Source organism: Puma concolor, chromosome E4, assembly GCF_028749965.1.
Source record: "Puma concolor isolate L17-30 chromosome E4, mPumCon1.1.hap2, whole genome shotgun sequence".
Classification (NCBI taxonomy): domain Eukaryota; kingdom Metazoa; phylum Chordata; class Mammalia; order Carnivora; family Felidae; genus Puma; species Puma concolor.
In genome coordinates, this window is record NC_141683.1 from 15,402,116 (window position 1) to 15,415,493 (window position 13,378).

Below are 13,378 nucleotides of genomic sequence, written 5' to 3' on the forward strand. Positions count from 1 at the left end.
AGAAATTTAATCACTTATGGGTCCAACAAAGAAAGAGGGGAAATATGTTTCTTCTAGATAAGAGAGATAATTTGTCAGATTGGATGCCTCATCATATTTCCTTTTAGGAGGTATGGTGTTAAAAGGCCAAAAGAAGGGGGGGAAAGAGAGCATCCCAAATCTCAATTTTCAGGACAAAATTTGATACATTCCTAGTTTGCTGAATATAATACAAAGTATCAGATTTATGGACTCCCAGGTGTACTGAAGGCTCAAATGGCTTTTCTTCACTCACCTCTTAAGCAATGGCAAATCACACAGACACACGCACATGTTTATTAATCCGTGTTGGTGATCGTTTCACTAAGTTTTGTGGGCTCTAGGAAATTATCCGTACATCTTGGCAAGAATTTTATACTTGATGTCTTTCTGTATTGCTAAATGGCTATGAAATAGAGCGATTTAAATAAAGAAGTGAAGTGATTGAGGATATATTCCCTATGTGTCTTAGTCAGATCAATAAGAGGCACAGTTATGCTTATGGAAGCATGTTGACAAACTGTAATTACAGAGCTGAGGAATCATCTGTTCGGTCTTGAAAATAAAAGTTTGATTCTGCTCATAATAAAATGATTGCAGCATGGGAACATGGGAGGGAAAAGTAGAGTGAGGATAAATCCAATTTTGGAAATGATATAGACTTTTAAATCACTCCTCTTCCGCGGCAAATTTAGAATCTAGAGTATTGACAGTGGTTTTCCAGGAGAAAGGTAAAATAAAAGGAATTGGACCCGTTAGAGGTTTTGTTTATGGCCTGTCTGGGCACTTTGATGTAACCCTGTCATGCCCTTATGCTGATTACCTTCTTGTAGAACAAGAGATATTGACTAGGGAATGAATGATGTGTAGTCCCAGCTCTTAGGCAGTGCTCTCAAAGAGCAATGTCTTTAACATATGAATTCTTCTATTTTTTTTCCCCTCCTTTCATCCTTCCCTTTCACTTTCTCTCTATTTTTTTCACCTTCTTTTTGTTTCTACCTGTTTTTGTTTCTATGTTTAACACTCTCTCCTTTTCTCTCTCTCTCTCTCTCTCTCTCTCTCTTTCTCCCTCTCCGTTTGTATCTCCTTACATCTCAGGCTTCTCTGCAGAATGTCAAACAAAGATCGACACATTGATTCCAGCTGTTCGTCCTTCATCAAGACGGAACCCTCCAGCCCGGCCTCCTTGACGGACAGCGTCAACCACCACAGCCCAGGTGGCTCCTCAGACGCCAGCGGGAGCTACAGTTCAACCATGAATGGCCATCAGAACGGACTTGACTCGCCACCTCTCTACCCTTCTGCTCCTATCCTAGGAGGTAGTGGGCCTGTCAGGAAACTGTATGATGACTGCTCCAGCACCATTGTTGAAGATCCCCAGACCAAGTGTGAATACATGCTCAACTCGATGCCCAAGAGACTGTGTTTAGTGTGTGGTGACATTGCTTCTGGGTACCACTACGGGGTAGCATCATGTGAAGCCTGCAAGGCATTCTTCAAGAGGACGATTCAAGGTTAGTGTTGCACCTGGGAATAATACCCCACCCTCCTCCAGCCTCAGGTTGATGGTTGGTGGTTGGTTGGCTGGTTTTTCTTAGTTCTTATCCTTGATAATCAAGTTTTACAGTCTCAATTCTATCTTGAGTACAAAATAGAAATAGATTACAATAGCTTGTGGAGGGATTATAGAATAAACTCCCCCAGATATGCCCCCTAAGAATTCTGCTTTCACTACTAAGCCCTAATGATGGAATGATATTAAGCTATGTGTTAAAAAACACAGCTATTATCAGAGCAATGTAGGTCTGTGTTGCAACTAAACAAATACACACTGGATCCATAGTGTTTTTGCCTCTTTGGTTCTTCTTACAGAGGCATGAAAATAATAGATACTTTAGAGCAGTGGTAACTTGAGTGTGTACCAATATCACCTTGAGATCTTGTTAAAATACAAGTCACCCTACCCTCAGAGTTTCTGACTTGTTACATCTGGAGTAGAAGTCCAAGAATTTATATTTCTGACAAATTACCAGGTAATGCTGATTATACTGGTCCAGGATCTATGCTTTGAGAACCACCCGTCTACAAAATTTAATTGTCTCCTACCTTCCTTCTTTCCCTATGGTTGGATATACTTTCCTCACCTTTTTAATGAATTTGTAAAGAAAAGTCTTCCAAATTATACCTAATTATGAAATATACCTCCCACATATATAACACACATCTGAACCTCCATAGACTTTCAGATTTATAAATAACAACATAATTGTAGGAAAATATGGCTGAAATTTGTATGTGCTCATTTAAACTAGTAATCCACAAATACAGAGCTCCACTCATGTTAAAAGCCATAGATATATATTCTCACAGGAAGTTATAATTTTCACTTTTTTAGGTCCTTTGTGATATGAAGAAAATAGGGGAAAGAGAGTAACTGTTGAGGATTCTCAGCTCATCAGTGATTCTATTCTCAGTGGCTTACAAAATGTTTTCTTTTTTTTTTAATGTTTATTTATTTATTTTGAGGGAGGGGGGCGGGGGAAGAGAGGAGGGAGAGAGAGAATCCTAAACAGGCTCTACACTGTCAGCATAGAGCCCAATGCAGGGCTCAATCTCAGAAATCGCAGGATGGTGACCTGGGACAAAATCGAGTCCAGATGCTTAATTGATTGAGCCACCCAGGCACCCCAAAATGTTTTCTTCTTAAAAGACAGCCATTTTTTGGATACATGTATGTCTTCCCACATATCAGTGGTTCTCATCTTTGCCAGCTCACTGGAATCATCTGGAGACTGAAAACATACTGATGCCAGGGCTCGTACTCCCAAATTCTGAATTAACTGGCTTTGGGTGTTGCAAGGGCAAAGGAGGGATTTCCGAAAGCTTCGCACTTAATGTTTAAGTAAAGCCAAGTTTAGAAATCACCGCCCTCTCCTGTGCTGTGTTCTATAAATAAATGGTTTCTCAGAGTATCTCTAGTGGACCTGTGGTATCACTGTCACCTGGGAATTTATTTAAAAGCTTCATCCCACATCACCCCAATCGGAATCTGTGGGGGTGAGCCCAGCAATCTTCCAGGTGATTCTGATACTCAGCCGAGTTTGATGTCTACCATGGTGCTGCTGATAACCACCAATGACTGACCATCGTCTGCTAATGGCCCATCCTTGGACATAACTGAAATCTGTTTAATAGCTTTGTGATGTACTGATTTTCAAAGTGCAGATGAGATTATGTTTGTTGAATTCTCATCCTAAATTTTTAACAAAAGGTGATCAGGAAACCCTTTATTTGTACATACAGTAATCTCCCACCTTTTTTTTTTTTTTTTTTTTTTCCCCTAGAGCAGCTGGGAGGCAAGTCTTGTCTGTTAGTTGCACTGAAGATTTCAGTAAAGGTCTTTAGTGGATTGGGTTTTACAATTTCCCTTACTTCTGTGTCTATTCCATAGCTTCCTTGATTTGTGGCTGTTTACTTAGGATCACAGTTTTTCAAGACATCATTAACTCTTAGATAATAGAGTGGATATTTAAGCCTTACTTTTTCATAACCTTTCATACTTTTAACTGAAGAACACAAGTAAGGTTAGTATGGAGTAAATATGAATTACCTGATTTTTTTTTGTTGTTTTATATCAGACTTTAATTTTTTTTTAACGTTTATTTATTTTTGAGAGAGAGAGAGAGAGAGACAGAGAGCAAGTGGAGGAGGGAGAGAAAGAGGGAGACACAGAATCTGAAGCAGGCTCCAGGTGCTGAGCAGTCAGCACAGAACCCAAGTTGGGGCTCAAACTCACGATCTGTGAGATCATGACCTGAGCTGAAGTTGGAAGCTTAACCAACTGAGCCACCCAGGCGCCCCGAGTAACCTAAATATTTTCATGGCTGTATCTTCATATTTTAGGGCTCATCATTGCCATATCTTATTAGCATTTTCTTACAAAAACCCTTTATCCACTGGATCTTTGTTTTCTTTTTTCTCATCTATAAATTGAAGGCATTGATACCTACCTCATGGGATGTTTAAGGATAAAATGAAATGTGAAATCATAGGTAAAGTAAGTAAAAACAATGTTTTGCTTCCACTCTTGTGCATCTGCAAAAAATATCTTCAGTTTATTTACTAACATTGTAAAACTTGAGAATGAAAACGCATTTCAAATCTTTGGGTTCTTAGTAGCCATTGTCCAAAGGTATTAGAATACTTACATTACGGAGTATCTAAAAATTCAAACTGGTAGTGACTTGATTTTGTTTATCCAGTTTATACAGTTCTGGAATTAACTACACAGAGATAAGCAAATATTTTGGGATAAATTAACAAATGCTGTGTATGCTTCTATAAGCAAGAGGCTCTCACCATGAAAACCACCCGCCTTTACTCAACAAATCTTTACTGAGAACCTACTGTGAGCTAGATAGACACTAGCATGCTGTCCGGAGTTTACTCTTACCAACATTTTATTAAACCTCAGTTCTCAAACACTTGTGCCTTGAGGTGAATTCCTCTACAACCATCTTCTGCCTTGAGGGAATAACAAATTTTTAGGATGGGCTGGGGGCGGGGAGGGGGCAGGTGGTGGTTAAACTCCTTGGTTCTTAGTATGTTTTCAAAAGATAAAACAACTATGAAAAGGTTTCCTGACAGTTTTTTTTTTTTTCTTTAAATCCTATAGCTTAGATGTTAGTAGCTCTGCATTAGTTATTTACTGTGCAATTAACTGGAATAGCGCAATTGGAATTCTATGCCTGATTATTCCTTAGGACGCTGAAATGCTACCAAAAGCTTAACAGAGCAAAGCACAGGGTGATTCTTGGCATTGATGTATAGTGCTCAGTTTTACTCCATATTGGAGAGAGCAACTTTCAAGGATTTTGAGCAGGAGACAGAGATGTCACTGTCCAGATTAGCACTCTGGACTTGCCCACCTGGCTGTGTTTGTAGCTGGCAGCTGGGCGGCACTTAGGCTACCCTGCTAGCTACATCAGCAGGCATCACACCGTGGGGCTAACTTAGCCCCAAAAAGGCAGTGAGGCAAATAAAGGGATTAAATTGTGAAAGTATAATGTAATAATTAGGGTGGTAATTGTAAGGAAGACTGGAACAGCCCCTCCTTTCTGTGGCCAAATAGTGATAGCAGCTGAACTCCAAAGACATTGAAAGGGGCCCAAATCTGTTGTTCTCATCACAGATTCTTGTTCTGATGCTGAAGGGGCCGAGAATCTATTCTCATGCCTTGAGGCAGCATTGCAGCCAAGCTCTCCTTGCAGAAAGGAGTCTGTCCCTTCCCTCCCCTACAGCTCTTCAGGGAATGAGAAGAGATTATGCAACTCCCTTTAAGAGCAAGTCTTTCTACTGTTCGCAACCCTTAAGATCAGGGCATTATGTAAGTGTGGCTTCCTCCTCACTAGCGCCTGCTGGTGCTCTTGTTACTTGACTACGTGACAGGTGCACCCAAAAGCATATTTGTGGGGAATATTACCTCTTTAGAGTCTTTATTTCTTGTTGTAATAATCCATTTTTAAGATTGGTTATACAATATTGATAAATATCAATTATGAAGGTTGGGGAAACTACTTCTTAAATTTAAAGCCAAAAGCACATATATCCGGAGCACACCTTAAGAAAAGTAATGAGGGGCGTCTGGGTGGCTCACTCGGTTAAGTGTCCGACTTCAGCTCAGGTCATGATCTCACTGCTCATGAGTTCAAGCCCCTTGTTGGGCTCAGTGCTGACAACTCAGAGCCTGGAGCCTTCTTTAGATTCTGTCTCTCTCTCTCTCTCTCTCTCTCTCTCTCTCTCTGTGCCCCTCCCCCACTCACACTCTGACTCTTTCACTGTCTCTCAAAAATAAATAAACATTAAAAAAAATTTTAATGAAAAAAAAAGAAAAGTAATGAGAATTGTTCTCTTCAAAGATGAATTGGTATTCCAGTTGTGAAAGGCAATTAATCATAGATTTCAGGGAAAGCCAACCAGAAAGGCGTGTTTTATTTATTGACTACTTCCAAGTCATCATTGAAAAACCATTGAACTAGGTAAGCACTTAGGGAAAAGTCAAGGTGTTTTTGTTTTTGTTTTTGTTTTTGTTTTCTGCTGACCAAAAAACCTTTTTAGAAGATTTTGACAGTCCTATCACCTGATGGGGTTAAAATGGTAGTTGTGATCTCATTGCCATTTTCTGGGCTTTTTAATGGTGTGTGTGATATCATTATTCTCATTTCTTTCCAATTCCAGTGTTAGTCCCGATTCATAAATGAGTGGGAGATTTTTTTGTGCGTACCTTCCTGTTAAGAGTGTTCCTTGGAGTCTAGTGAGGGAAGCAAGAGAAGAAAAATATCTTCCTATGCCCCCAAAATATCAATATCAATACATAGTTCATCATTTAACATACAAAGTTCTAACTTTCTCTTTGTTTCTCTACAAGGATATGGGAAATAATACATATATATATATATATATATATATATATATATATATACACACACACACACACACATATGTATATATATATATGTATGTATTTGTATATAGTTATATGGCCAATAAGGCCCTTTCAGCTGCTCGTTTCTGGGCTAGAGATAAGACCTTTTGTTTTCCCCACACCTTCATGAAGAGGAAATTGTATACTTAAAAAATCAGGTTTTGGGGTTTTTTTTGTTTTTGTTTTTTTTTTTTTAGATATTCATTATAGCATAGGTCTTGGGTTCATATAAAACCAGGCCTAGGTGTCAGCCATTTAGAGATGAGAGACCTTAACATCACTGTGCCTCTGTTTCCCAGGTAGGAAGGGTTAAAGGAGAGAATGTCTGTCAATTACCTGGCCCATAGTAAGTGCTCAATAAATTATGAATTTTGATTGATACTGGCAGTGTACTGGGATACTCAAATACTGGGTGGTTCAGATATTCCAGCACAAGAGTGTCCTTGATGCTGAACTGGGATGTGTAGGCTTCCTCAGATCATAGCTATCTACCTTATGCTGTGATAATAAACCCTCTCTCCCTGAAGCCATTCTTGACAATGGTGCCCTTTTTCACCAGGAGGATTTGAGTGGGCTGACTGGAAATTCGATGAGTTTTGTATAGTTTTATGGCAATAAATTACCTTTTTCTCCCCCCTGTGTCAATGGATGGGAAACTGGGTAAATCAGAATAGGAGCCTGAGTCCTGGGACTTGTGTGAAATATCAGATTCCCAGTTAAGCTTTACATGTGGGATTCAGGAATGAAGAAGCAGGACGTCCTTGCAGCATGAGATGTAGGAGTGACCGTGATAAGAACTGAGTTCCCTCTGGACATTTGTGGGACCCGAGACAGAACTACGGCGGTCAGCCACATTACGTATGTGTAAATGTTTAGAAGCTTAGAAATCGAGATAACAAACTGCTAAGTGACGTATGTTCTCTTCTTCTATTGGACAAACATACCTTCATAATGGCCTGGGAGGCCAGCTTTGCATTTTGAATTCTTAGACTCATAGGAATTTTGTGTCAGAAAGAGGTAGTAGAAAGAAGGTCCGTCCTTAGCCTACACCCCGCCATTTCTCTCTTCCCCTCTACCTCCTATTATGTCCTGTGCATAGCGTGGACACCCTTGCTCACATGTCCAAGGCACATTGACCCCTTCCGAACAGTTACCCCTAGACTGCATGGGTGTCATAATGTGCACACCAACAGTCCAGTCCAAGTCACCTTCCAGAGGATGGACCCACGGGATTGGCCCATGCAGGTCCTGGAAGGGGATTGTGGCAATTTAGCCACAGAATTTGAGAGTCCCAGCTACTGGGGATCATGGGCTACAAGGGGGTCGGCTCCAGCTGGTCTTCTCCTCTTAGCCTGTTGAAGGGCCCCCTGCACTGTGAAGTCTTCTAAAGCCCAGGGCCTTCAGGTGGGGGTTTTTTGTTTTTTGTTTTTTTTTGGTCTGGTTCTAAAGGTGACATGGTAAGAGCTTAAATATCCCCTTAAACATGGGGCATTAAAGATAAGGCATTTGCCTGCTAGCCATCTGCTAACTCTGCGGGCATAGCCTGTGGATCTGACGTGCCTACTTCTCTTCCATACTGAACTGCTGACTCTTTCCCAAAGCAGGCGGCGTAGTCCTAGAGGATCTTTCCTGGGTGTCACGTTTTCTTTGCCATTTGTGCTATTTTAGTCTTAGAAGAGAATATTTGCAACACTGGAGGAAGAAGAGACTTACAAATTGAGTGTCTGAGCATCATCTGAACCTTGCAAAAGAAAATATAAAATACTCTCTATTTAACTTAAATAGTATTTAAGAAAAATAATTACCCCAGTTTATAAATGACCTCTTTAAAACTCTAATATGTTCTAAGATTAAAACTCAAAATAATTTGGAAATGTTTAAATTGGCTTGAAGAATCTCAGGGGTTATCAGTTTGGATGTAGTATTAAATTAAATATTGATACTAATATTACAGAAGAAATATTGTGTACAATTCATTTGCTTTAGCTCAGAGTTTGCTTTTGTTAAAGTTTAAGTGACTTTTCCACTTTTTCTTACATTTGATTCCAATTTTGTCTGATTCTTGGAAGTGCATTTATGTTGCCAAGTTATAAATGAGAGATATCATTATACTCTGGCTATTTTAATTGTAACTTTCAGTGTTTATTTTAATAGTAAAATTTATATTGCAGACTTCCTGTGTTGGTAGAGAATATATATTATGTGAATGGATCTTTTAGGAAAAAGCATAATTTACAGATTCATCTCTCTTACTTTTGACTTAATGAACCCACTTCTAGGGATAAAAGAGTAGTGATTTCTTTTCTGTGGTTTGTTCTGACTTTTAGGAACGCACCTAAATTGTCATCACTTCTCAAGTTGTTGTAGAGCCAGAGAGTAAATATTTTAGGACCTGTGGGTCACATGCCTTCTCTGTCACATACTCTGCTTGGCTTTGTTTTATTTTTTAAGCTGTTTAAGAATATAAAAACCACTCTGAGCTTGGGGCCATACAAAAATATGCCTAGGGCTCGATTTGACTGCTGGGTAACTGCCAGACCAAAACACCCCAATTTATCTTCTCGTAGGCAACATCGACTACTAGGATTTTCAACCCAGAGGACTTCTTTAGGCAACTTTCCATACCTATTATTTTAAACTGAAAGCAAGTTCTGTATCATGATGATCTTTTAAGTGTACTATCTCGGTTTTCCGAATGTTTTTATTTCTTCAAGGATCACATTTTTCTAGTCTCTTGTCACTGTTCACTGTGTCATATTCGTGCGTGTTAGCTAGCAAATTGGAAAGTGGAATCAATGTAAATTGAAACATAGTAACAGAGCAGTTGACAAAAAGTTGGATCTTGAGTTGTATAAGACTGATTATTTTCAGAGATTAAATTGCGTGGTTGATCTTTGATCAAAGAAAAGAAAATAGAAGAACATTTAACTATCCTTACTATATTTTTGTCCTTCAGATATTAGGAACTCAAATTTGTGACATGAGCGTCTCTGGTGTCATTTACATGTTTTTTAAACACTTCATTACGTTGCTGTAGTTTGAAAGTCATTTAACATTGACGTATCATTTTAGCTATTGATTCACAGGGGAAGGTTACCAGCTGAGTGACACTGGATAGGAACCTGTCCGGTGTAAGGGGTATATGCCAATGGCAGGAGGACACGAATTTTTAGTGAAACTTTTTATGACATGGTAAAATGTCCAACTATAGTTTACTGTCAAATCAGTGAGATATTTTAGTCACATTAGCCAAACAAAATTCACTTTCGTAGCAATATATTTGCAAAATGAGTGACACTCTTTTCTACTGTCTATGCTGTTTCGCAGTGGTTGGGAAGTGATATAGTATGTGTTTTATGTTCCTCGGGTAAGTTACATTATGTTTATTTTTACTTATTTAAAAAAGGATATTTGATGGAAACCGATTTGACAATAAATTCCATATTAAAAAAATAAATAAACATTAATCTTCTGTAATTAACTATAAAAAATTGAAAAGGACATTTGTGATAATAGCATCACTAATTTTTAAAAGTGCAATAATTATAATTAATAGAAGGACAAGCGTTTTAGTAATTTTTTAAACTTAGCGGCATCTTCTGGGGCGTCTGGGTGGCTTAGTCAGTTTAGCGTCTGACCCATCATCTCCCTTCAGGTCTTGATCTCAGGGTTGTGAGTTCAGGTCCTGCACCGGGCTCTGCGCTGGACTCGAATGCCTACTTAAAAACAAACAAAAAACCTTAGCTCTGTCTTCATACTTTAAAGTGCTGATGTATCTGTAATGTTAATATATTCTCCATTGATTCTCCTTGACGTGGCCTACATGATAGAATCATAAAAAATAAGGAGGTAATTCTGGATTATCTCTACATGTACACGCATACGTAAGAGGCCATGCTCTCCTGTATTTATTTTCTTTTTTTATTTATTTTTTTTTTTTAATTTTTTTTTTCAACGTTTATTTATTTTTGGGACAGAGAGAGACAGAGCATGAACGAGGGAGGGGCAGAGAGAGAGGGAGACACAGAAATGGAAACAGGCTCCAGGCTCTGAGCCATCAGCCCAGAGCCTGACGCGGGGCTCGAACTCACGGACCGCGAGATCGTGACCTGGCTGAAGTCGGACGCTTAACCGACTGCGCCACCCAGGCGCCCCTCCTGTATTTATTTTCGTACACTTATTTTTTCTTGACTGAAACTGTCTGCCCTCAGACAATACAGTCAGTTTCCCATGGTTCACCTGAGCTGGGGTCCTCAGAGGTAGCAGCATGGTGTGAAGGGTACTGGTTGTGGCCTGAGACCCGGTGCTGTCTCTGGTTCCAGCGTGCAACATCTCACATGGCAACCCACCTGGGCCGCCCAACCCTGTTCCTGAGTCAGTCCCTCTCCTGTGGAAAGGGAGCATGCACATTGCCATTTCTTCTAGGCACTCTGTTGGTGAGTAATTTTCTTTTCTTGGCCTGCCCCAGCCTACCACTCGTCAAATCTAAAATGCCTCCCGGCACTCCACACCAACACTCCCTCTGGGCAGGGAATGACTGAGGAGGACTTTGTGTAGTTTACACGCTCAAGACTGAGGCACTCCAAGGATCAGTTCCAATTAATTCTGTAAAAATGCCATTTGCTCTCCTGTCTTTTAGTGTGGTCAAATTTTATATTTGTGATGGACTTCTTAGGAAGAGGGGTGTGGCAGATCCTTTGCCTACAGACCAGTGGACTTTCTTCTGGAAGGACCCACCACCACCCTAGAATTATCTGGTGACCGTTTTTGATGAAGGGCCGGAGGCTGTTTTTTGATTACTAGATAAACTGCCCAGCAAAGCTATCAGTGCTTCGCTTTCTATGCTAATAGCTTTCATTCTCCCATTCTTGTTCTCCCTTGACCCAGAACCAAGCCCTGACAAATCAGGCTGTTTTATTCAGAGAACCAACTGATAAATTACCTTGTTAGAATTGCCTCAGTAGCTATAGTAGGAATGATACCTTGTGCTTTATTTTTTCAGAATGCACGCTTTAATGCCTATGTTAAAGTAATTATGTGAGAAGACCCTTCCTCCTGTAAACTCAAAGTTAGTTACTGCTAACCCCAGTAGATTACAATGTTCACCCTAAAGGTAGGAAGGTAAACAAAGAATGAGCAAGGAAAGGTCTATGGTCTCAGGTTCCTATTGACGTGAATGTGGGTCATTTTGGTAATTAGTTGTAAGAGTATATGGTGCAGTATGATTTGCTGGGTCCTGAGGAAGGGAGACATCAGTAACTTGTTAAAATTCAAGTCTTTGAAGCTACGAGGTGGGATATAAGGAATGGTGGGGTAGGGTTTCATGGCATGGGTCAGAAAGAACTTTTCTGCTTTACTGTTAACAAGCCCAGAGCAGTGTTTCCTTTTTCTGATCTATTACTTGATAAACTCAGATAATATCTTAGATGTGGTAAAGAGTACCCACGGCATTAATCCACTTTCTCTTGAAGTTGTTGATAATGGGATTCAATAATGGCCTAGTCCTTGCAACTCACTTACACAATTTTAAAAGTGTTTACATCTGAATGATGTTTAAGCATTTATTTATTTCTTAATATTTATTTTATTTTTATTGTGGTAAAAATCACACAACACAACATACACATAAAAAATGCATGTAGCATAAAAATCACAGAATATAAAAATTGCCATCTTAGTCATTTTTAGGTGTGCAGTGTATTAGTTAACTGGACATTATTGTGCAACAAATCTTTAAATGTTTTTATGCTGTAAAACTGAAACTCTACACCAGTTAAACGACTGCCCATTCCCCTCGCCATTCCCGTCTCTTTCCAGCCCCTGGAAACCACTTTTGTGCTTTCTGTGAGTTTGGCTACTTTTACCTCCTATATTCTAATCATGCAGTATTTGTCTTTCTGTGATTGGCTTATTTCAGTTAGCAGAATGTCCTCGGGTTATCCATGCTGTAATATATGACAGTATTTGCTTCTTTTTAAAGGCTGTCTAATATTCCATTATATGTCTATACCACTCTTGCTTTTTCCATTCCCCCATCAAAAGACAATAGGTTGTTTCTGCCTCTTGGGTGTTGTGAATAATGCTGCAGTGAACCCGGGTGTAGAAATATCTCGTTCAGATCTTGTTTCCAGTTTCTTAGATAGATACCCAGAAGTGGGATTTCTGGATCATCTGGTAATTCTACTTTTAATTTTGTGACAAACCTTCATACTGACTGGTTTCCCATAATGGCTGCACCATTTTACTTTCCCACTGACAGTGCACATGGTTTCAATTTCTCTGCATCCATCCTGGAATTTTTTTCTTTTCTTTCCTCTTTTCTTTTCTTTTCTTTTCTCCTTTCTTTTCTCCTTTCTTTTCTCCTTTCTTTTCTTTTCTTTTCTTTTCTTTTCTTTTCTTTTCTTTTCTTTTCTTTTCTTTTCTTTTCTCTTTTCTTTTCTGATAGTAGCCATCCTAATGAGCGCGTGAGGTGAATGTTTAAACATTTTTGAAGGGTTTCACATACTTTCTGAATTTGAAGTTCTAATCTTTTACCTCCTTAGGCTGTGCATAAATAATTACATATGTGAACAATGTAAATAGTTGTTTTCAGCCTCTTGAGTTGCACACAGTGCCTTTACCACTAATAGTAGATGAAAAATTCATTAGTCTGTCATAATGACTATATCAGTTGTTACAATGTGCCACATTGTTCTAAGTGATTTACACTAATTGTTCTATTAATTCTTCCATTATCCCAAAGAAGTAGATACTACTATTATATTATTATACTATCATATTTGTGTATGTGGAATTTGAGGCTTAGAAAAATAATGGCCCCAAAACAACTGGATCTCAGACAGTGTGAGCCATGATCCTGTGCTCTTTACTGCTCAT

General features: G+C 39.1%; 1 protein-coding gene across 22 annotated transcripts in view; it reads left to right on the forward strand.

Annotated features, from left to right (window-relative positions):
* Nucleotides 1-13,378, forward strand: part of ESRRG (estrogen related receptor gamma) — a 632,553-nt gene that overhangs the window by 447,512 nt on the left and 171,663 nt on the right. For 18 of the 22 annotated variants that reach the window (XM_086694080.1, XM_086694083.1, XM_086694082.1 and 15 more), the window contains one exon: nucleotides 1,117-1,532. The exons of the other annotated variants lie outside the window; for them this stretch is intronic. In XM_086694080.1, the coding sequence (XP_086550206.1) occupies nucleotides 1,117-1,532 (416 nt within the window). The remainder of the gene's footprint in view (nucleotides 1-1,116; nucleotides 1,533-13,378) is intronic. 22 annotated transcript variants of the gene reach the window in all.